The 20,056-nt window shown below is 51.6% G+C and overlaps 7 protein-coding genes across 7 annotated transcripts; 3 read left to right on the forward strand and 4 right to left on the reverse strand.

Annotated features, from left to right (window-relative positions):
* Positions 1-825: 825 nt before the first annotated feature.
* Positions 826-3,213, forward strand: P152DRAFT_412867 (uncharacterized protein). Its single transcript, XM_033676993.1, has 3 exons — positions 826-973; positions 1,030-1,045; positions 1,097-3,213. The coding sequence occupies exons 1-3, from the start codon at positions 872-874 to the stop codon at positions 3,196-3,198; spliced, it is 2,220 nt and encodes a 739-aa protein (XP_033535877.1). The 5' UTR covers positions 826-871; the 3' UTR covers positions 3,199-3,213.
* A 54-nt stretch (positions 3,214-3,267) lies between these two features.
* On the reverse strand, positions 3,268-5,084 carry P152DRAFT_431995 (MFS general substrate transporter; the record flags this gene model as incomplete). Its single annotated transcript, XM_033677430.1, has 6 exons — positions 4,851-5,084; positions 4,753-4,798; positions 4,651-4,706; positions 3,658-4,602; positions 3,514-3,607; positions 3,268-3,467 (listed from the first exon to the last, which is right to left on the reverse strand). Exons 1-6 carry the CDS (start codon positions 5,007-5,009, stop codon positions 3,268-3,270), a joined length of 1,500 nt encoding a protein of 499 aa, XP_033535878.1. The 5' UTR covers positions 5,010-5,084.
* Positions 5,085-5,729: 645 nt separating this feature from the next.
* On the forward strand, positions 5,730-7,146 carry P152DRAFT_447639 (putative cytochrome P450; the record flags this gene model as incomplete). Its single annotated transcript, XM_033678004.1, has 3 exons — positions 5,730-6,520; positions 6,576-6,959; positions 7,008-7,146. 3 exons carry the CDS (start codon positions 5,730-5,732, stop codon positions 7,144-7,146), a joined length of 1,314 nt encoding a protein of 437 aa, XP_033535879.1.
* Positions 7,147-7,407: 261 nt separating this feature from the next.
* On the forward strand, positions 7,408-8,735 carry P152DRAFT_512651 (uncharacterized protein). Its single transcript, XM_033682758.1, has one exon. It carries the CDS (start codon positions 7,514-7,516, stop codon positions 8,282-8,284), a length of 771 nt encoding a protein of 256 aa, XP_033535880.1. The 5' UTR covers positions 7,408-7,513; the 3' UTR covers positions 8,285-8,735.
* Positions 8,736-8,983: 248 nt separating this feature from the next.
* On the reverse strand, positions 8,984-11,737 carry P152DRAFT_265434 (uncharacterized protein). Its single transcript, XM_033674823.1, has 4 exons — positions 11,363-11,737; positions 10,841-11,226; positions 10,222-10,558; positions 8,984-10,169 (listed from the first exon to the last, which is right to left on the reverse strand). The coding sequence occupies exons 1-4, from the start codon at positions 11,523-11,525 to the stop codon at positions 9,202-9,204; spliced, it is 1,854 nt and encodes a 617-aa protein (XP_033535881.1). The 5' UTR covers positions 11,526-11,737; the 3' UTR covers positions 8,984-9,201.
* A 3,820-nt stretch (positions 11,738-15,557) lies between these two features.
* On the reverse strand, positions 15,558-17,510 carry P152DRAFT_456480 (uncharacterized protein). Its single transcript, XM_033679016.1, has 2 exons — positions 16,751-17,510; positions 15,558-16,690 (listed from the first exon to the last, which is right to left on the reverse strand). The coding sequence occupies exons 1-2, from the start codon at positions 17,280-17,282 to the stop codon at positions 16,038-16,040; spliced, it is 1,185 nt and encodes a 394-aa protein (XP_033535882.1). The 5' UTR covers positions 17,283-17,510; the 3' UTR covers positions 15,558-16,037.
* A 156-nt stretch (positions 17,511-17,666) lies between these two features.
* Positions 17,667-19,760, reverse strand: P152DRAFT_265518 (Aldo/keto reductase). The gene is made up of 4 exons (XM_033674824.1): positions 19,685-19,760; positions 19,211-19,599; positions 18,579-19,153; positions 17,667-18,523 (listed from the first exon to the last, which is right to left on the reverse strand). Exons 2-4 carry the CDS (start codon positions 19,260-19,262, stop codon positions 18,161-18,163), a joined length of 990 nt encoding a protein of 329 aa, XP_033535883.1. The 5' UTR covers positions 19,263-19,599; positions 19,685-19,760; the 3' UTR covers positions 17,667-18,160.
* Between the last annotated feature and the right edge of the window lie 296 nt (positions 19,761-20,056).

Raw genomic sequence — 20,056 nt, forward strand, 5'->3', positions numbered from 1 at the left:
CTACTAATCTTTGCCTGAAAATCCCACTTAGCCTTGCGACCTATTATTTTTTAGTATCAGTACGAAACGACTTCAATTATCAAAAGAGAAGATACCACTCCCGCCTAAGCCACCAGAAAGAGGGCTTTTACATGGTCAGCACGCCCTATTTCTGATATGTACACCATATTCTTTTTCCATTCATGCTTCCATAAGTAGCATGACTACTTAGCAGTTAGGGGTTCTGGGCCTCTAGTGCTTTAACTTTGATATGTTTGTGGTTATTGCATTAGAGCGTGGTCCTCTCCAACATACTTCATCCCTGTTGACCGTTTGAGGTTCATCGAACGCCATTTCGTACAGATCTCTGTGTTGTTTAAGAATCAAGCCGCCTGCTTATATTAATCTTTTTCGCTAGGGCTAGACACGAAAAAGGATTAACTATGGCTAGTTATTCGTATTCAACTAAATTTTGGGATGTTTTACTGTAGTTAATGCAAATATTTATTAGTACGAATATTAATACGCGGAAATTCTAAATTTTTAGTCCTATTCGACTACGAATATTCGTGTTCACACCGAGTTCACTTTTCATTTCGTCTATTTAAGGTTTATTGGACGATTTGAGATCGCCATGTCGCCAATTTGAAGATCCAAAATGAGATGAGGACGAATTCGGACCGGACACCAAACATTCGTTTCGGCCCCTCTGCATTCCACGGACGGTCATCCCCGAACCCCTGAACGGCCCGAATCTATCTGCATCGCCATGTAAGTTTGCACATCCATAGCTCATAAGACCTCGGCCCCCGAGTGGGGAAGTCTGAAGATATGTGGGAGCCAAATCTGCCCCACCGTCGCATCTCCATCTCCACACCTGCAATCTGATGCCATGCCCGAACCATCGGATCAACCAGTTCTTACCAAGCGATCAAGGCTGCGCCTTCAATGTTCGGTATGCCATCAAGCGTATAGCAAGAGAGAACATCTACTTGTAAGTATTCGGTTCGACTCCATCTACATGACATCCAGAGCTAATACAGGTGTCAGCGTCATGAGCGAACTCGTAAGTTGTAATAACTATGAGAAGATTTTCAGCCCATTGATGGTGTGCAAGATACGGGTTACAGGCCGTTTGCCTGTGGCGAGTGCGGTCGGAAGTTCGCCCGCCACGATGCCATGAAGCGGCACGCTAAGCTGCATATTCGTTGTGAGAACGTCTCTGGCAACTTAACCCCCCAGGGCACGTCAGCACCTCCTCTTGACCTTAACTGTGGCTCCGTGGACGACCATTCTGCGTTGCCATCGCCAGTCGATGCGGAGGCGTATGGACTTCATCAACCAACAGAGAAAGGCGCCGTTGCACCTCAAAACTGGGAGGAGACTGTGGTGCTAGACTCAAACGCTCAATTGTTCTGGCCAGACTCAGAGGACCTGCTCCAGAGCATCATTTCATACGATCCCAGCTTCTGGGCGCAGGCATCGACGTACGCACCCTTTCTTCACGGTCCTTTGACCCCGCTCGTAGGAAACGGAGCGGCCGCAATTCCACCTCTCATACCCGATTCACGGACTGACAGCGGTCAGTCGGCGGTCCAGCAGCTCAGTGGGTTGATTGCAACCGCCTTCACAGACATCACTACCGCTGTGGATCTCTCGGATCTCACATCCAGCTTTCTTGACGGCTGCCTGCACATGTTCTTCACACAGGTCAACTGCGTCTTTCCAATCATTCATAGACCGACCTTTGTCTTCCGAGAATGCTCGGCTCCATTGTTGCTAAACGCCATAGCACTGGGCTCGCTATTCCTCGGAGGGAAGGATGCCATCCTAAAAGGAGAGGCGCTCTGGAGATTGTCTCATGCGGCGATAGCGACGTCCTGGCATACACTAATAGGGCACAAAGGCCCCTACGACAAATGTGGAGGCGTGCAGCTAGTCCTCACTGCATTGCTGTCACAGGTGTACGCAATATTTTCCCGTGACAAAACGATCAGGATGACGTCTCAGATCTTCCACGGTCTCGGATTCTATTGGGCACGACACTGTGGGATGTTCGAACTAGCCAAGATGCCTAAATTGCCCGTCGACGGCTCCAATTCTGAGCACGAGCAGCAGATATGGCGATTTTGGGCGGCTCGCGAAACCCAACTCCGAGCCTTGTTAGGCATGTATATCATGGATGGAATCGTCGCACAGTTCTCGGGGAACCCGACTTTTGCTTCACACATGGGAAATCCTCTCCCTCTACCTGGCAGCGAGGCCGCTTTTGAAGCCACGACGGCCTCTGAATGGGTTCAACAGACACGCGCCTCTGTACCGCATAACCCCAAGCTTTCATATTGCAACGTGTTTCGTGGCCTATTTGGCTACGAGAATTCGGTACCTAGTGAGCTTTCGCTGCCATCATGCCTTTCTCTTCGGGCCGCCCTCGAAGGTATTGCGTCCTTAGTACTCGAATCGCGCCGTGGTTACGCTGCACCACCAGTTGGATGTCCAGGGACACGCGAGATTTATCTTGCGTTACTCCGACTTCGTGGCTGCATCATCAATAACCCGTCTTTAAACCCGGTCGACTCCCTATCCCTCCTTCTTCGGTGGCATACCAATGCCCTTTCTATCTCTGCCGATACAGCGCGGGGAACTCGGCGACTTTGTCATCTCCTCGGCATACAACAGCACATTTTTGGCGGTTCGCCTCGACATGAGGATGATCTAGACCCGGGGGGGTGGGTCGCAAGCCCCAATGCCAGGCAGGCGTTGCTCCATGCGGTCGAAATGCAGAAGATTGTCGAAGAGTTGCCGCGCGGACGATGTCACGGGTTCGAAGTTCCGGTTGGCGTCTTCTGTATTGCATCACTGTATGCGGCACACGTTCGAGCAGGCGTTGTGACGGTGGTATTACCTTCAGTGGTTGACTGGGAAGTTGCTGGCCTTGCGATTAGCGACCTGAGTTCAAGGGACTTGGATCACGTATTTGTCGATAGGGTATTGAGAGAGGGTGATACCGCAAAACGAGAGACAGTCGAATTTGTGGCTGGAAGGTTCCATGGCGGACTCGCGGCTGGAATCGGCACAAGCACGATGACAGTCCACACCAAGAACCTCAGTTATGAATTGAGTGCTTTGCTGATCTTGCTGAGGGGGCTAAGCGCACAATGGGGCGTCGCTGGGGAGATGGAGCGAGTCCTGAGTATGTGGATCGCAAAATGCGGTTGATTCATAATAAAATACCAGTAATCCTATCTGTGACAACGAACAGGCCAGCGTGTGTATATCTCTGGGGGGCTAGTACCCGTATTTGAACGTATATCGGCGATCACCTCGCCTGACGGTGCTGTTTTCTTCGGTTTCGAAATCTGCGTCGGTCCAGGTTGCTATCTTTCTTTCTCTCGATCGATTGATATACACAAATACTGATCGAATTATCCCAAATCCGACTATTCCGGCAGACATGATACACATCGTTACTGTCAATGGAAATCGATCTAATTGCTGTTAGATTGGCGTCAATTAAAGACGCTAGTGGCTCACATCTAGGAGAATGTTTCGTCTTGAAGAGCTGCCCTGCTATCACACCGGCCAGGTTAGAGTAGCCGTTGATGCCAATTAAAATCGAGCGCACACCCTGGCCGTGAATATTAGCCTTGTTCGGTAAAAGACCATGATATACTCCACCTTTTCAGGTGTATTTCCTGCAATCCAAGCAACTATGAGCGGGCCTCCCGTAAATGCTCCGGCCAGACACACGTGGGTGAATCCATATCTAAGTTTTGAGCTGGTCGAGACGACCATGACGATCAACCCTATAATAGCCAAAAACATAGCGGACATGACGTGGAGGCTGCGCTCTTTGAAGTAATCACTGCTCGTGACGAAACAGAATAATCCAATTGCTCCGACAATGAATGGAGGCACACTCATCAGGGATGCCTTAACACCTGTATACCCCATTCCCTTGACGAGCAAAGGCATGAAGTAAGAAAAGGCGGACACTGGAAGAGTCGCAGTGATGTTGAACAATATAACAATGAGTTTCTTCCAATCCGTTAGAGCCTCTTTAAGATCTCGGGATGAGAACCTCCGACTCTCTTTGGTTGTTGCCACCTCTTCTATGTCTGGAACGTTTTCATCGAGGTCCATTTGCATCCTTCTGACGGCATGAGCGCGCTGCAGCGGGGTAAGAAACCAAGCCGTGTGAAGATCTGCAGGCAGCATGACGAATGTTACAATAGCCATCAGCAGTGTGATAGCGCCTTCGAAGATGAACAAGATTTGCCAGTCGTGGAGGACGTCAGACTTGATCTTGAAGAGGCCATAGGCTATGAGACCTGCGAAAGCGCCCGCTATAGCGAACATTCCACAAAACAGGCCCAATCGCCTCCCCAGCACGTACTTTGGGTAAAGCGTGCTGAGGTAGTAGAAAGAGGTGGGAACAAATCCTGCTTCTGCGGCTCCGAGAAGCAAGCGTAATGCAATCAAGGTGGCTCGATTTTTCACCCCGGCATGAGCCATACAGACTGCCCCCCAAAAGAGCATCATGAGGCAGATCCAGTATTTGGGACGGATATAGCGGCCTATGGCAGCTGAGAATGGTTGCAGAGTCACGAATGTCACAGATAACTGGAGGATGATTAGCCACATCTATTCTAAAAGGTTAATGATACGCACTAAGGACACAGAGTCGGGAACATCGTCAGGCCTGAGGTTAGCGTCTTTAACAAAATCTGTCAAGGTTAGATATCGTCTGTCCCGGCCTAGCGCTGTGCATACTTGTTGTTGCGACGAATCCGATATTGGTCTTGTCTATACCACACAACTGATAGAGGTCAGTGCAACTACGCCGGAGACAATGCGATAGACAGGCTCACGATGAAGTTGATAGACAGTATCAAGACAACCACCAGGTCCAACTTCAAGTTAATGGTTCGGTCCAACTCTCGCTCTTCATTGGTGGTGGGCTCATAGTGAGAGTGCTGCTTCCATCGAATCGGGCGTTGCTCTATCGTGACCATATCGGCTTTCTCCATCTCGATGGATGTGAAAGACCGTAGATATTGGTGTCTGCTAGTGCCTTCGCGAATTGGGAAGGGGATAACCAGTAGCTGGGTTAGGCGTGGCTTACCTTTGTTATATAGGTTTGGCTGAGCGAAACAGGCGAGATGTAGACGACCCCTCTTCGTTCCACACTAGGGATAGTCCATAATTATTGATTCTGGACACGCATATGGGAATAATTCCCGGCAAATAGATATGCAGCAGAGGGCATACATCTGCTGTCTTCCGACAGGTAATACAGACCCTGTATTAGATAACGGCAGGGGCGGAGTCGGTAGCATTTTGATACCTGCTCTGTTGATTCAGCCAATAATCCGAATTCCTTGCCCAAAGTGTCTAGAATTTAGAGGATCACTTTATAAATTCGTTCCCGGAAGGAAACGAGGATCGAATTTCCGGCCTTGGTGTTGAACCCTAGCTCTTTTCTTCGCTCTCCACACGCCCCATTCGTTTAAGCTCGCCTATTCCACATGCATCTCCACAGCTCTCCACAGCTCTCCACAGCATCCATGACTGACAGTGACGTTGGAATCCAATGACATCCTGGAGTCGGTACAAGGAAGTACGAGGATCGGCAGAGTGATGACAAGCCACTTAAGTACCGAAGTAGTTCCATGACGAAGTCAATGCGGAGGACTGAGAAACTTCGATTGCTCCCTTTCCTCTCATCTCGATTCCAAATAAAGAAGAAAATGGAAAAACTGGGCGTTCCTGGGTCAGTGCTAAGCGGGAATGCTCACGTCAATACCTGCCGGAGGTTGGATATAGAGCCTCAAAAGGGTTGTCCGGGCGGTGCCAAAGGAAGCTTCCCCGAAAACAGGAAATCCGATTTCCATATTGATCCATCCAACAACCCCGCAGTTCTGCACGCACAATTCGATCATTTGCGCAGCACTTGTCCTCTCGCATTCACCTTGGATAAGGGCGGTTTTTGGCTCCTAACCAGGTATGCCGACATCAAGGCATCCGCTGCAGATCATAACACATTCATATCCTCTGTCAAAGCTGTTGTCCCATCCGACCCAAGAGGAACGAGAAGGCCGCCGCTGAACTATGATCCACCGAATCATACCCCGTACCGAACCGCATTGGACCGTACACTCCGACCACAAAGACTGGAGAGACTGCGTCCATTGCTCGAAAAGCATGCCGAAGAGGAACTGGAAAAACTTCTTCAACGCGGCGGTGGCGACATCTGCACCGAATTTGGAGCGAATTACGCAGCATGGGTTGAAACAGAATGGTTGAACCTTGATCATGCTTCGGCACCTGTGCTAGCGGAAACAGCAGCGAGGTGGGTGAACGCATGGAGGCAGGAAGATGCTGAAAATGTTATGAAGTACTCGACGAGACTGTACGACATTGCGAGAGCGCTGTTTGCAGACAGAAAAGACAATCCACGAGACACGGCATCAGATCCCGCCACTAGCTTACTGGCAGAACAGGACGAGAAAGGGGAGCCGTTGAAGGAAGAGCATCTAATGTAAGACTGACTATCGGGAGTTTTGAAAACAACAACAATGCTGAGGACTTGATAGCGGTGCACTAAGGCAAAGCTTGGTGGTCGGCATGGTCGCACCACCACTCATGCTAGGAGGGATATGTAACCATCTCTCGGAGGATCAAGAGCTGCAACAACGGCTGAGAGAAGAACCTGGACTGATTGGGCCTGCTGTAGAAGAGTTCATCCGGTTATATGTTCCCTATCGAGGATTCTCGCGAACGGTTTCAAGCAAAGTGGAAATCCACGGTCGCATCATCCGACCAGGGCAGCCGGTGACCATGACCTATGCAGCAGGCAACCGGGATCCTCAAGTATTTCCTCGCCCTCATGAGTTCGTCTTAGATCGGCCGAATATCTCATCCCATCTTGGATTTGGCCGAGGGCGGCACCGTTGTGCGGGAGCGCCTCTCGCGAGGATGTAAGTATCTACACTTCAGTTCAAGTATCTCGCGCTCAAATGTTATAGGGCCCTTCAAATCGCCGTCTCTGTCATTCTGAAAAGGACGGAGCGTTTCGAAGTGAATGGACCTCTGCAGTTCGTCAGGATGCCGGAAATGGGCATCATGAGCTGTCCACTTCGGTTGATCCCCTCTATGGCCGTATGATCTTAGCATTTACATTTCATGGAAGAATTGAAGTCCGTTCAGATGAGCAGTGCGATAATGGCAAGTCTAGACTATGGAGGTTGAGGATTGTAGGTATTTATCATCTGGGTGCGATTCCGGAACTCGCATTGTGCACGGAACAGGTAATCGTTCATTCCACGTGATAGATTTGAAGTCACGTGCAGATTGTCGACCTATATTAATTACGATGTTTGCCTAACTTAAGTTAGTTAATGTTTACGTTAGTTCACTTAGTCAGCAAAATGGTGTTACTGTCTACTGATATGAGACTATCCAACTGTGAACATTCAACCTTATTAAAGCTGTCTTCGTGGCGGATGGTTCCCTACCCCCCACCCGAATAACGATGTCCGATGATGAAGAGACCTACACTATACCCCTAAAAGACCAACGCATCTTCGGCGCTGGCATCAAACGCAAACGCGTCGCCTTCGTCCCCGCCAGCGCCCCGACCTCCACCCAACCGCCCCTCCCCCGCTCCTCGGGGACCGACGTCGCCGCCAAATACCTGTCTATCGTCCTCCCAGAAACCCCATCCCCCTCATCATCGCCCGCGCTATCGGCTGGCCGAACGACAACCGACGGTACACCACGAGATACACAGAGCGCTCCGCCCGCAGCCCCGACCGTCCCCGCCTCCAAGCCACCGCACCACGCTCCCGAGCAAATCTGCCCCGCGTGCAACCAGACCGTCTCCTCCACCGCGCCTAACCTGCACGCCGCGAGCATCACGCACCAGATCTCCCTCCCGCACTCGCACCCGCCGTCCTCCCTCGACCGCACGCGCAAAGGCCTCCACTACCTCCAATCGTACGGCTGGGACCCCGATTCGCGCACCGGGCTGGGGTCGCGGGGAGAGGGGATCGTAGCGCCGATTCGGGCGCGGGAGAAGCGGGATACGGCGGGGTTAGGGTTGGTGGAGGCGATGCGGAAGGAGGGGGAGGGGAGGGCGAGGTTGGAGGAGCGGGTGAGGGAGCGGGTGGAGAAGGGGAGGAAGTTGGGGGCCAGGGAGGTGAGGGAGATGGAAGAGGGGAAGAAGAGGCGGGGGGAGAGGGTGATGAGGATGTTTCGGGAGGAACGAGATTTGGAACGGTATCTGGGGCCGGATGCGGATTGAGTGGTGCAGGCGAGCACAAGCTTGCTTTATATCAAGGTTTATTCTCCGTGGATTCGGCGGATTCGAGAGCCGGCTTCGGGCGGGCTTCGCGATGAAGAATCCTGAAGATTGCACCCGGGTTACGAAGGGACCGAAAATTGCTAAATGCAGCATTTGGCAACCCATCCGGGATCGCCGTTGAAATGGCCGCTGGATTGTCGGTCGTGCCATTTGGATGGCCTAGGACACTAGCGCGGGCCACACTGGATGTAATTATGTGTCCAGAGAAGGCCCTTTCTAGCGGCACATATCGATGGTTATGGAGCGTAGCTCATGCACAGGACGATCAGATGACTGAAATCGAGACACAGTGTAATATCAACAACTCAATAAATAGCCGGAATTACCGTCGCCTGATATTCTGCTGTATGCACATGCAGTGTATCTACACCGACATTAACCCCCTACTTCCGAACTCTGTCCTCATAATTACAGCTCTCTAACAACTGCATATGCAACCCCAATCCGCATTATGTATCGTGGCCGCTACCACGCATCAATCCACCTTCCGTTCGTCCCCAGCCGCTCCCGGGCAAGAACTATACAGTGTCGGCCCTCTTCAGAGCGCCGTGACTGGACAATGGTATTAAGACATGATCAACAAAAGAAATTCGTCCGAAATGAAGAAACGGCAGGGTTGCCGACGAGAAACGCGTTTGCGGCGGAAAACACCCCCGTCCGCGGGAGAGGGAGCGGGGGAAGAAGAAGAACCCCGTCAGGAAATGCCCGAGCCACATGAAATCGTGTGAACAAAAAAGGCTGGTCATAAGAACCCAAGAATGAAAGACAAGCCGAAATCATTGTAGTTGGCTACCGAGACGAGAGAGCGTCGGGATCGACACTCACCCATTGATGTGATGGGCGACAAGACAGTCAAACTACGGTTCCTCATGCAAAATATGCCAACTCCGCCGCACGAAATCCGACACGCGCATCGCCACTTCGTTCGTGCTACCCCCGCTCGCCTCCTTCTCGATGAAATCCTTCGCCACCCACAGCCGCATCTCGGTGCCGTCCTCGAGCATCGGGACCTCCTGGTTCGGCTGGTCGGGGCTTCGCAGCTTCCGGATCGGGTCGGGCATCTCCATGCGCGGGAAGCCGGGGACGCGCGGGCCGAAATGGCGGGTCACCAGGATGCTGTAGATGACGTCGCGGTTCTCCTTGAGGCCGAGGATGAGGCGCACGGATTTCAGGGCGCTTTCGACGCGCTTGGATTCCTCGAGGTTGGAGTCGGAGGCGCGGAGGGTCAGGAAGAGGCCCACGAGGCGCCAGAACTCGATTTCCCAGGATTTGAGCTCGGGGAGGTGCGGGGGGTAGTCGGCGAGGGAGATGGGGTTGTCGCGGAGTTGTTGGCCGGTGAGGAGGTGTTCGAGGACTTCGAGGCGTGGGAGGAGTTCTTTGAGTTGCAGGGTGTCGGCAGGGTGGTTGTCAGGATCGATGTTGGAGACGGGTGGTAATGTGCCGTTGGTGTGGGGTTGGGTGGCCGGTGCGTAGGATTGGAATGGCCGAATCATGCAGAAGAGCTTCCAGACAAGCTGCATTCCGAGAGACCGGATCGTTTGCATGCCGTCATAGTCGGATTGGGGGACTTTACGCCATCGATCGATGTAGTGGGCGAAGAGGGTGAGAAGGGGCCGGTTCGTGATGAGACGACTCCAGCCTTTTGTGGTGTACCAGGTGGTTTCGAGCATCGCGTCAAGTCCGGGGGCGTAGTCGTTGGTGTACAATAATTTGATCTCAGCTATGGAGCTTTCAGGGATATTGTACCCCAGATTGGCTACTGGTGGACTCGTGGGAGACCATCCACCAACATGGTACAGGTCGTCAATCGTTATTCGTTTTGGGGCTTAGGACCGTCAGGTGCATCCTCCATCTTCATAGGCACATGCTGAACTTACGCTTATAGTCTGCCGTGATCAGGGGAGATTTGTTGCTGTGGTACGCCGGCAGTGTCGGCATCGTCGAGATGAAAGTAGGGTCGCCGAGGGGTTCACCAATGTGACCAATCGGTTTAACTGGTTGCGGACCTGGTTGTTGTGGTGGATGGGCGGAAGGATAGTAGTGTTGAGCTGCTGGTGGTGACGCCGACTGGGCGCCTGCTTGTGTATGGTGCGAGTTAGATGGGTGCGCGGGTTGGAGGTTGGCAGGAATGGTGGATTTGAACATAGGATCATAACCTAGACAATCTCGTTTGCTTTTCTTGCAGTTGTTGCAGAAGGGGTGGGCTTCGTCACACTGTGAAGAACCAGTTAGTTGTTATGCGCAGCTTCGCATGGAGGTTGTTGTGTTTTCCGGACAAAACATGAGAGTGATGTGAACTGTGTATCTTGCTGCATGCGCAAGGGGAAGATGTCTAGCGCCACGCCCGCTTTATGACCAGTAGTCCCCCAGGCCCAGCCCTTTAAAAAACCTCACAAGTGATGTAGCGGCTCAGTCATGGCAATACATGGGAACGTTTCAGGAATATGTAGGCTCGATAATCGATGTCAATGGGTGATAACACTCCGCAGCACTCACCTTTATTCTTCGCTTCCGACAAGTCAAACAACCGGTCTTCGTCCTCCTCTTGATCTCCTTCTTATGCCTTCCATCCGACATCATCCGCTGCTCCATGCCTTCCTGGTGCGGTAGCGGGTAGCGTAGGTGGTGTGAGCCATCGTAATGCGAATGCGACGAGTGTCCTAGAAGGGTCATGTGGTTCCCGGCTTGTGTGAAATAATTGGACACATGCGACGGAGGACTAGGGGAAACGCTGCTTTGCAATGACGGTGGATTCGGATGTGGAGGCAGCGGCTGTTGGCCGTCCATGGTGCGAATCGGGGGGAGGTTAATTGAGGGGAGAGTGATGTTTGGTGGGGAGGAAATGGAGGAGTAGTGGTGAGGATGCGGAGGCGCGATTTGATCTGGAACGTACGTGTATGAGTAAGCGGACTGCATTTTGGCTAAAGGGATCATCGGGCACCAAGATGAGGGGAAGTTGGAAGGAGAATGGGAGTGGTGAATAGTGGCAGCAAATGGGGAAACGATGGTATTATTTACTTTGACTTTCCGTGCCAGGCTCTTGTTTCGGCTGCGGCAGTGGTTCCGTCGGCGTCTGCTGAACGTGGGGAGCACCTGCCGGTGGTTCTTCCTGGGGCGGCATCATTTCTTTCTTCTCGTCCTGCTGCCGGTCCTCGTCGTGGCGTGGCGTCTCGTCGGCCATGGCAGCTTGGAGGTTCCGAGACGGCGAAGATCAGAAGGGGAGATTCCCGATGCGGTTAGGGCAGGGAACAGCGCAACGGCTGCAGACCAGGCCAGGCAATTGGGGGAGAAGGAACTGCAAGGAGTGAATAGGTGTGAGCACTTGGGGTTCGCTTAGAGAGGTAGTGCAGGAGATGGCGCAATGGGATCGCAGACCACAGAGCCGCCCGGAGGAGTGTGGAATCGAGGTGTTTGACTTTCGATAGGATGAAAGTTGGAGTCGGGTTTGGAGGTGGAGGTGGGCGAGTGGCTTGTGAAGAGAAGCACGACTCGGTGGATACCAGTCAGGAAGGAAAAATGGAGACAATCTGGGGTGGGGGAGGAAGAAAGCAAGATATGACAAGAGGAAGGCAAGACATGCGGATCGGACACGATTCCTGAACTGACTAACTGAGTAATGAGATATGCAGGTTCTTGTAGAACCGCTGCAGGACAATGTCAAGATGCTGGCATGGCTGTCCCTTACTCCTCCGTGCTGTCAGGATGTCAGAATAAGTGAGGGTTGAAGCGTGAAGGTTGTGTCGGATTGGTTGCTTTACTTCCCGGCCACTCAAGCGAGAAAGAGAGCGGCATGGCGAACAGGGTCCTAAAAGCAGGCGCAGACAGGGATGGAAGGAGCAACCCGTCCAAGCGAGGGAATCGTTGAAAGCTTGAACTTAATGGTTGTTTCCTTCTTGCTTGAGTTACCGCTAGTTACAGGTACTCCGTATGATACTACTACCACCATTCGTGCTACCTTCCTGTCTCTGTTACAGTACGGAGTACATAAGACATTATCCAAACGATCGAATGGTTTTCCTGCCTTCATTACCCCTGGTCCTGGCACAGTGTCATACCAAACAAGATACATGAAGCAGTTCATCCAAGCTTAAACTGCCCCTTTTCCAAAGCCCTATTCATTATTGCATCGTGAGCTTGGACTCGGTGACATATTGGTGTTTGCTGAACTACTGCAAAGTCTAATAATTGGTCCCTGTCGCTGTCAGTCTGTTACTCTTGATAATCGGTAGTCACTCGGTTGTATCCATATCTTGTCTCGACATGAATAAGCGATGAACTGGTCAAATTGCCCAAGCCACCGACTCCCTTGAGATTGACCAGTACAGTCAATATTACTCCAGGACTGCGAACCCTCGTTTTCTCCATTCAGCATATCGTTATTCCGTACGTTCTTCCCAATCTCCAGCATTTCGCCCCAAATCCGAAAACGTGTTTGCCCTCCCCCAGAATCCCAAATCCCAAATCCCAATCACACGTTCCAACCTCCCCATCTCCGGGGCCCATCCGAGGACTGGCTCTCCTTTTCATGAGTTTCAGCATCCAACTCAGTCCATAGCCAATGGTTTCCAACATATTCCTCGGCTGTGCCGGGGATAGATGAAGAGGCTACTCGTCGAACCAGGGAATGGCACTGGAGCACACACCCACGACACTTTTGGGAACTGGGGGGGGCAGAATGCGGAGACGAGCTTTATCGAGCCCTGTTCCCTACCTCCTTGGCACTTTCGACCACCTGCTTCAGTTAATATGAAGGTGATGGAGTGTGAAGTCCCACTTGGATGTCCCGCCTTCATCCCGTTGCTTTTTGCTATGTATGCAGATTTGGAGGCAATACGAACGCCAGATAGTCAGACGCGTAATATAGTTTGCGGAAGTGATTGGACAATTGATGGTGAAATGCTTTTTCGTATATACGCTGGCGTATCAGGCATATCGAACATCCAAGTAAGGTACTTACTTGTTTTGCTAATTTCGGTCCAAAGGAGCATGTCAACTGCCACCCACCTTGCATAAATCCTATTTGACAGCTCATCACGCTGCAAATAGACATCGCCGCAACGGCTGACATGGCAATCCCGCTGGTTCTGTCCCCGAACAGGGTATATCTTCATCGACTTCTCATATCAACTTGCCGACGGCTTTCGTGGCGCTATCAGACCACTTTAGAACTCTTCCATTGTTCAACTGTTTGAGCATCGTACCATAAGGGCGCTAATACTCCATTTAATCTTTTGACATTTCACATTTGGGCTTCAGAGGACTTGGATTACATGAGTGACAGAGTCCACAGGTCCGTTACTAAACCAGGGATCGGCATAATACGTATATAATAAGTCTCAGTAGATGCATGGGTCGAATCGTGTACTATTTGTCTATTTCCCCTAACTGGCATGGCATTGTCTGGAGAACCCTCTTGTCCCGGATAACTCAAACATCAACAGCCGGCACGTTCGTCAATCGGACAGTCACTCCCCATCTGGAGGCCGGCGATGTTTCCGTCCATAGCAAGGATGATCCAAGTGGGCAAACCCTCCGATTCCCCAAGTCCAACCCCTCCCAACCCCAGACCAGATTCCCGTGTCCAATGGTAAAATAAGAAACTGTCAGATTGATGTTACACCATCCACGGCCACGAGCCAGGTTGCGACTGGATAGACGCATAAGCGAAGACCGCATGTGCATGAGGCAAGGATGGATGGGCAGCAAGCGAGACTGCGAGCGGCATGAGTGCATGCTTCACAAGCGAGAATGTCTTTTGCTAACGGCATCTAATAGGTTAACTAGTTATAGGTAATTACCTGTACTGGGACTTCTAGGAGGAGAATACGCGTCGGATGCGTTGTTCGCTTGTGAAACGTTCATCGCCTCAAAAGGCAGCCTGGATCAGCCAGTTTGCCGGTACACTAACAAGTTAGCAACTATATCCATATGCAGAGGTGCCGATGAGTTGACTACGATCGTGACATCCGCTTCCTTTCTATCCTAGGGGCGATATCAAGTTCTTCATGCGATGGATGGATTACCAGACTTCTCATCAGCGTGGTCCATTACTCGAGAATCTGTTTCAGCTAATTAGGGAGGTATTCTAACGGCGATCGCAGACCGAATCGTTAGACCACTATGGGGGGAGAACACAGGTGCCAGCAGGGTGCCAGCAGGGTGCCAGCAGGTAAATACACATATCCAGCGAGCGGAGGCTGCATACGAGCTCCAGTATAGACAACCGCCTTTAGAAGTCCGCTACTCGGTAGTAAAGACAATAAACCCTCCTTTTCATATGACAATATGTCTTCTGCCTCTCCATCATCGCGATCCGCATCGCCGACGTCCAACCTCATTACCTCAACCACCTCAACCGCCTCAACATCTATGCGAAAATTTCCGCGAACTAAGCCCTGTCCCGTACTGATGTAGCCCGTGTCTCAGCCCCCTCTCGATTCGCGAGCCGCCCGGCAACGGATTACGGAACGAGCAACTTACCGAAAGCCACCACGGACCACCGTCGAGGAAAGTCGAAATCGCTTATCATCCCCACCCAGGTTTCATGTGTAGCAAAAGGGCGGACGAATGCCATGCTCTGGGCACGCGTTAGCCCAGGCGGCCGTCGGGTCGTCTGGCGTGGGTTTCTCGGTAAGCTGTTTCGTCCCGCCGTTAGCGTGAGTTAGCGAGGCGCGAGAGAGATGGTGAGATCGGACCCGAAGACAAGCGAGCAGTCGAGCAGGCTGTCACGAAGAAAACGCTAAAGGCGCAGAAGAACTGGGGAACTCGTTAGGAGACAACAGGGAAAATGGAGAATGGAAAAGGAGAGAGAGCCGATCCGGGACATGGATGGTTGGCGCAGGAAGATCCTGGGATGATTGGCTCGCTTGCTCGGGTACCTTTTTCATGTGTCCGAGTTGGAAGATGGTGTCGTTTTTGATATTAGGGATCGTGACGCCATCCGAGGAGTTCAGAGGAGCGAGATTGATGAGATCGAAAGGATCACATGTAGGCTTGTAGAAGTAAGGTCACGGTTAGCTCGGTGGGATGGAAAGGATGCATTCCGGATTCTCCGCTTGGAATCATGAACCTACGGTCACTTCACGGCAGATATCCAGGTTCATAATGTTCATGTGCGTGTTCGGGAATAAAGAAGGGGGGAATCTGACGTTCCGAGACACTAGGATCAAGAAAGTCCGCTGGCATCTGAGGAATCAGGATATGATGCTCAAAATAATCAGGCAATGTAGGTGAGATTGGATACTATTCAAGTCCTTAGATACGAGGAAGGGACTACTGGTACTCTGTAGTGAGCCTGGAATCTGGAATATTGTCGAGGGCGCTGTGGGAGTACAGATTCCAGTATCTGTTGCACAGTCCCCAATTTTTCTCCCTGTTGATGGCCTCGCACGATCGGAACATTCCATAGAGCCTGACATATCAAATCGGAAGTTGAACCTTGAATGTTGAGCGCATATCGAATATCTTCGACCATATATCCCAGCAGGTAAAGCAAGGAGAATGTTGCACGAGACTCCGCCATGCATCGCCTTACGGATGAAGAACTTAGCACCCCGAGCATCGCACAGGAGCATACCTCCCAACAATTCAGTAGCGGACAGGTGGTCGCCTTTCGACCGCCGTGATGCGGTATAAATCCGCCACGACTGCACTGTAGAAAACCCAATCCCGATTGGGCTGATCGACTCCGGGTTCATGGCTCGTCCCTCTCCGCCAGCTCCAGCTGCGCCCTCAATGAATCTGCTCTCGACGAATCCACCAACGGCTCCTCTCCCATATCGCGCCGCATCCCGTTCAGGATCTCCCGCATCTTCGGATCGTTCAGCTTCCCTTTCCGCCGCAACTTGTGCTCACAGTAATCCAGGTCCTTCTCCATGGCCCGATCCATCAACGCGTCGTTAACGGCCCATTCGTGCTTGCGCTGCAGCAGCATCTGATCCACGTCCTCTTTCAGCCCTTCGCCGATGTCTTTCGCCCAGTCCAGCTGCTTCTTCAGTAATCGGTACAGCTCGGGTGGAGGGAGCGCCTTCTCTTCGGGAGTAAATTCGATGTCCTTGGGGAATTCAATGGAATAGTCGAGACCACCCCCAGGGATAGGGGGACCGTAGACAATGTTGTTGTTGTCATCGGCGACGTCGACGGCGCCGAGATGTGCTGGTGACGCGGGGGTTGAGCGGTCGGCGCCGTTGGAGCCTTTCATGAACAAGCGAATCCGCTGGACTTGTTTCGCCGGGTGGGTAGGTGGCTGCTTTGGGATAGGGTCGCTTGGTCGCAATGATTCCGTCTCATGGACCGTCCGCATATGTTTCGCCAACGCGTCTGACCGTGTAAATGCCCGATCGCACTCTAAATATGATGAGGTTAGCCATCAGTTTTAGTATCTATATCGCGCGAAGTATTGCATACCTGGCAGCGTGCAGTAGAACGGCTTTTCTCTCGTGTGACTCCTCATATGCGCTCGAAGCGCATACGCACTAGCATGCGTGATCCCTTTCCTCGGACAATCGGCCCATTCGCATGAATACTTCTTCTGCTTCGCCTGGATATGATCATTATGGATGTGTCTGACCAGATTATCCATGTTCCCCAGATCTCCCGCCGGACATCCGTCCCACTTGCACATCGTGACTTGCTCCAGCGGGATTGCATCGTCGTCTCGATCCGGCGCGACGGCGGAGGCAGAACCGCCCGCTCCGTAATGCATGGGAGATCCAGGGACGCTCCCATCGCTGTCCTCAGAGATTTCGAGCTCGTCGATCTCGAAGTTCTGCCCGGCTTCGAACGATGGGCCGGTGGTCTTCTGTCGTTTCGCGGGTCGCGCGACGTCCTGGTCAGGTTCGTGCTCCAGCTCGACGGAGGGGGACCGTTCGTCGCTTTTCATATCTTCGGCAAATTCGTCGTCGGAGTGGTCGGAAAGAGGCGAACCGGGTGAGTCCATGTTTGCCATGATAGAGAGTGTGGCAGTGAATGACGAAAGAGTGGGCGCTGATGGGAAGCAACGAATAGCTCAGGTGGCTCTCTAGAGGAATGAAGGGTCTAGGTTGGATTTGTGTATCCTCCAAGATACTCAGTAACCAATGGAGTCGTATATACACTCCAGGCCGACCAATATATGGGAGAGAGTGGATGATTCAGGTCTATTTTCGATAGTACATGATGCGCGAAGAGGTTCCAACTTCCCAGGAGATGGATGCGCGTGTGGACGACGTCTCTGTCAGCCTGAAGCTTTAAGGCATCGATATTTCTGCCTCGCCAAATGGACTGGACCTGGACTACAAAAGGCTCGAGGTCAGCATCAAATTTTACTTATTCCTATATTCCCACAACATCAACATGAGAGCCGATATTGATTCCGAAAGAATGTCACTATCAGTCCAAATTCTGCCTTGAGTTTAAAGGGAGAAGACACTTTTCTTCTCCCTGTACTGGTTGTCTCTTTTCCACACTCTGGATGCTATGGATGTGCCAGCCTTCGAAACTAACCAGCAGGGAACGGATCTAATGTACGAGATATTAGAATCATTTAATGCTTACTCGTGAAGCTCTTACTGAATGCGTTGGACAGATCTGGATGGTTGCCGTTGGATTAAGGTAAGCATATTCGCACTTCCTAACATCACCATCCTACCATGATGACCAAAGAATTCTGCAATACCAACGGTTCACTTGTTGAACCGAATGCGGACTCAAATTTCTACACTTGATCTGAATCTTCCTTCCAAGATGTCTTGCACAACTATATAACGTACATTGTCCAAGACGCAGCTGACCGGAACATTCTAGTAAACCGCTACCGCCTCATCGAGTTCCCAAAGTCTAGCCATTCATCAGTGCCGCTCCAAATCCACCGTATCGGCCGCCTGCAGGAACGAAGTTCTTCAAAAGCTCGTCGATTGCGGCCAAGTCTTCCTCCGTCAACGTCACGGCCGTCGTGTTCTCCGCAACCCTCGCCTCCGTGGTGGCACCGGGGATGGGGATGATGGTGGGCAGACCATTCCGTCCGCTCTGAGCTAATACCCAACCGATGGCGACCTGGCTGATCGCGCAGTTTTTCCTCTTTGCAATCTCTTCTACCTCTCGCACTAACTTCATGTTGGCAGGGAAGTTCTCCTCGGAGAAGCGAGGGAAGGTCTCCCTGAGGAAGGGCTTAACGTCATCATAGGTTTTTAGCTGTCCCGTCTGTGGATGTGTCAGCTCTACGTGCCCATAGCCACAGCGTGTCCCGATAACGTACCAAGAAGCCTCTGCTGAGAGGTGAGTAAGCCACAATCGGAATTCCCAACCCCGCGCAGGTTTCGGCAATTCCATTTGATAGGATATCCAGCGAGAACAAGCTGAACTCCACCTCAACACAATCGATCTTGCAAATCTTTGCGGCGCGGCGTATCGTATCCGCGCTCACCTCACTCAAGCTCAGCCCGCCAACCTTCCCAGCGTCGATATACCTCTTGATCTCCCCTACCGAGACCTCCACCGGCACATTGGGGTCAACACGCCCGCACTCAAAGATATCCAACTTGCATTTGCCGTCGAATACCTTCAGGCACTCCTCAATACTTCGGCTTACGTTGGCGGGAGATCCGTCCAAGGCCATCTGGCCAGGCTTAAGTCCACCCTTGATGCCAATGACGACCTTAGAGGCGTCTTCCGGGTATTTCGTGAAGTAGGCGTTGAGGAGGTGGAGGGAGTTCCGCTCAGGCGTGCCATAGAGCTCGCCTCCGTTCCAGAGATTTGCCCCGCGTGCCAGGGCCGCACGCATTGTTTTGATGGACTCCTCGAATGGTTGGGATTCCGGGCGCCAAGTCATGCCTATTGTATGTCAGTAAGAAGAACAATTGAGGGCAATCCACGAAGTAGACAACTAACCCATCAACCCAAAGCCAATCGGCCCAACATTTCTTCCTGCCACTTGGACCATGATGACAAGTCTTTTAACAATATTCGTATGGCACGTAGTTAAATGAAGATATTAACTGGCTTTAGGAATGAATAGAAGTATGTTGACTCTTCTTTCGAATTTTCGCGCGCAGTCGTGGAATTTATATCTTGAGACGAAATAGAGCAAAGGCTTCCGGCCTTCGGAGGCGGTGTTGACAAGAAGACATGGCCTTAAGCGGAAACGGACTTGCCTTTGTTGGCTAACTTAAATCCGGAGCGATTGTTCGGTCGAACTCTCAACTGGAGCTAACAGAATCTATACAAATTACTCCCGTTTCCTTATATCCACCCCGCTGCATGTACTCGGAGACGGACTTCTAGATATCCTCGTTCATTAGCGTCTTGTACCGTTCCTTCGATTACTTAATTACATGTAAGTTAGTGAAGGAAATTATAAGTTACCTAATAATAATAAGTTCCGAATTTACCCAAAGCTACTCCGTGCTTCTAACCGGAATGGTCCGATTGGCCGTTCTCGGTTTACGAAATTTGCTGTCATATACTCATATCACATGGTGATTAAGTATGGTAATCGAAGGAATATGCGAAACTATTTCAGAAAGCGTGTAAGCCCCCGCCCGCATTTGGGAGGGGGCGGAGATAAGGCAATCGAGAGTACCCGTTATTATCTACCCCCTATTTGGACCGTTGTCTTCAGCGGAAATAGTCTTTGGGGGGAACAGAATCTCTACAAGCCTACGGAATGTCGATATCTGCTGTGCTAGATGCAAATGCGTAATTGATTCATGGGTGCATCGGACATAGCGAACATAT

The sequence above is a fragment of the Eremomyces bilateralis genome (assembly GCF_010015585.1).
Source record: "Eremomyces bilateralis CBS 781.70 unplaced genomic scaffold P152scaffold_5, whole genome shotgun sequence".
Taxonomy (NCBI): Eukaryota; Fungi; Ascomycota; class Dothideomycetes; order Eremomycetales; family Eremomycetaceae; genus Eremomyces; species Eremomyces bilateralis.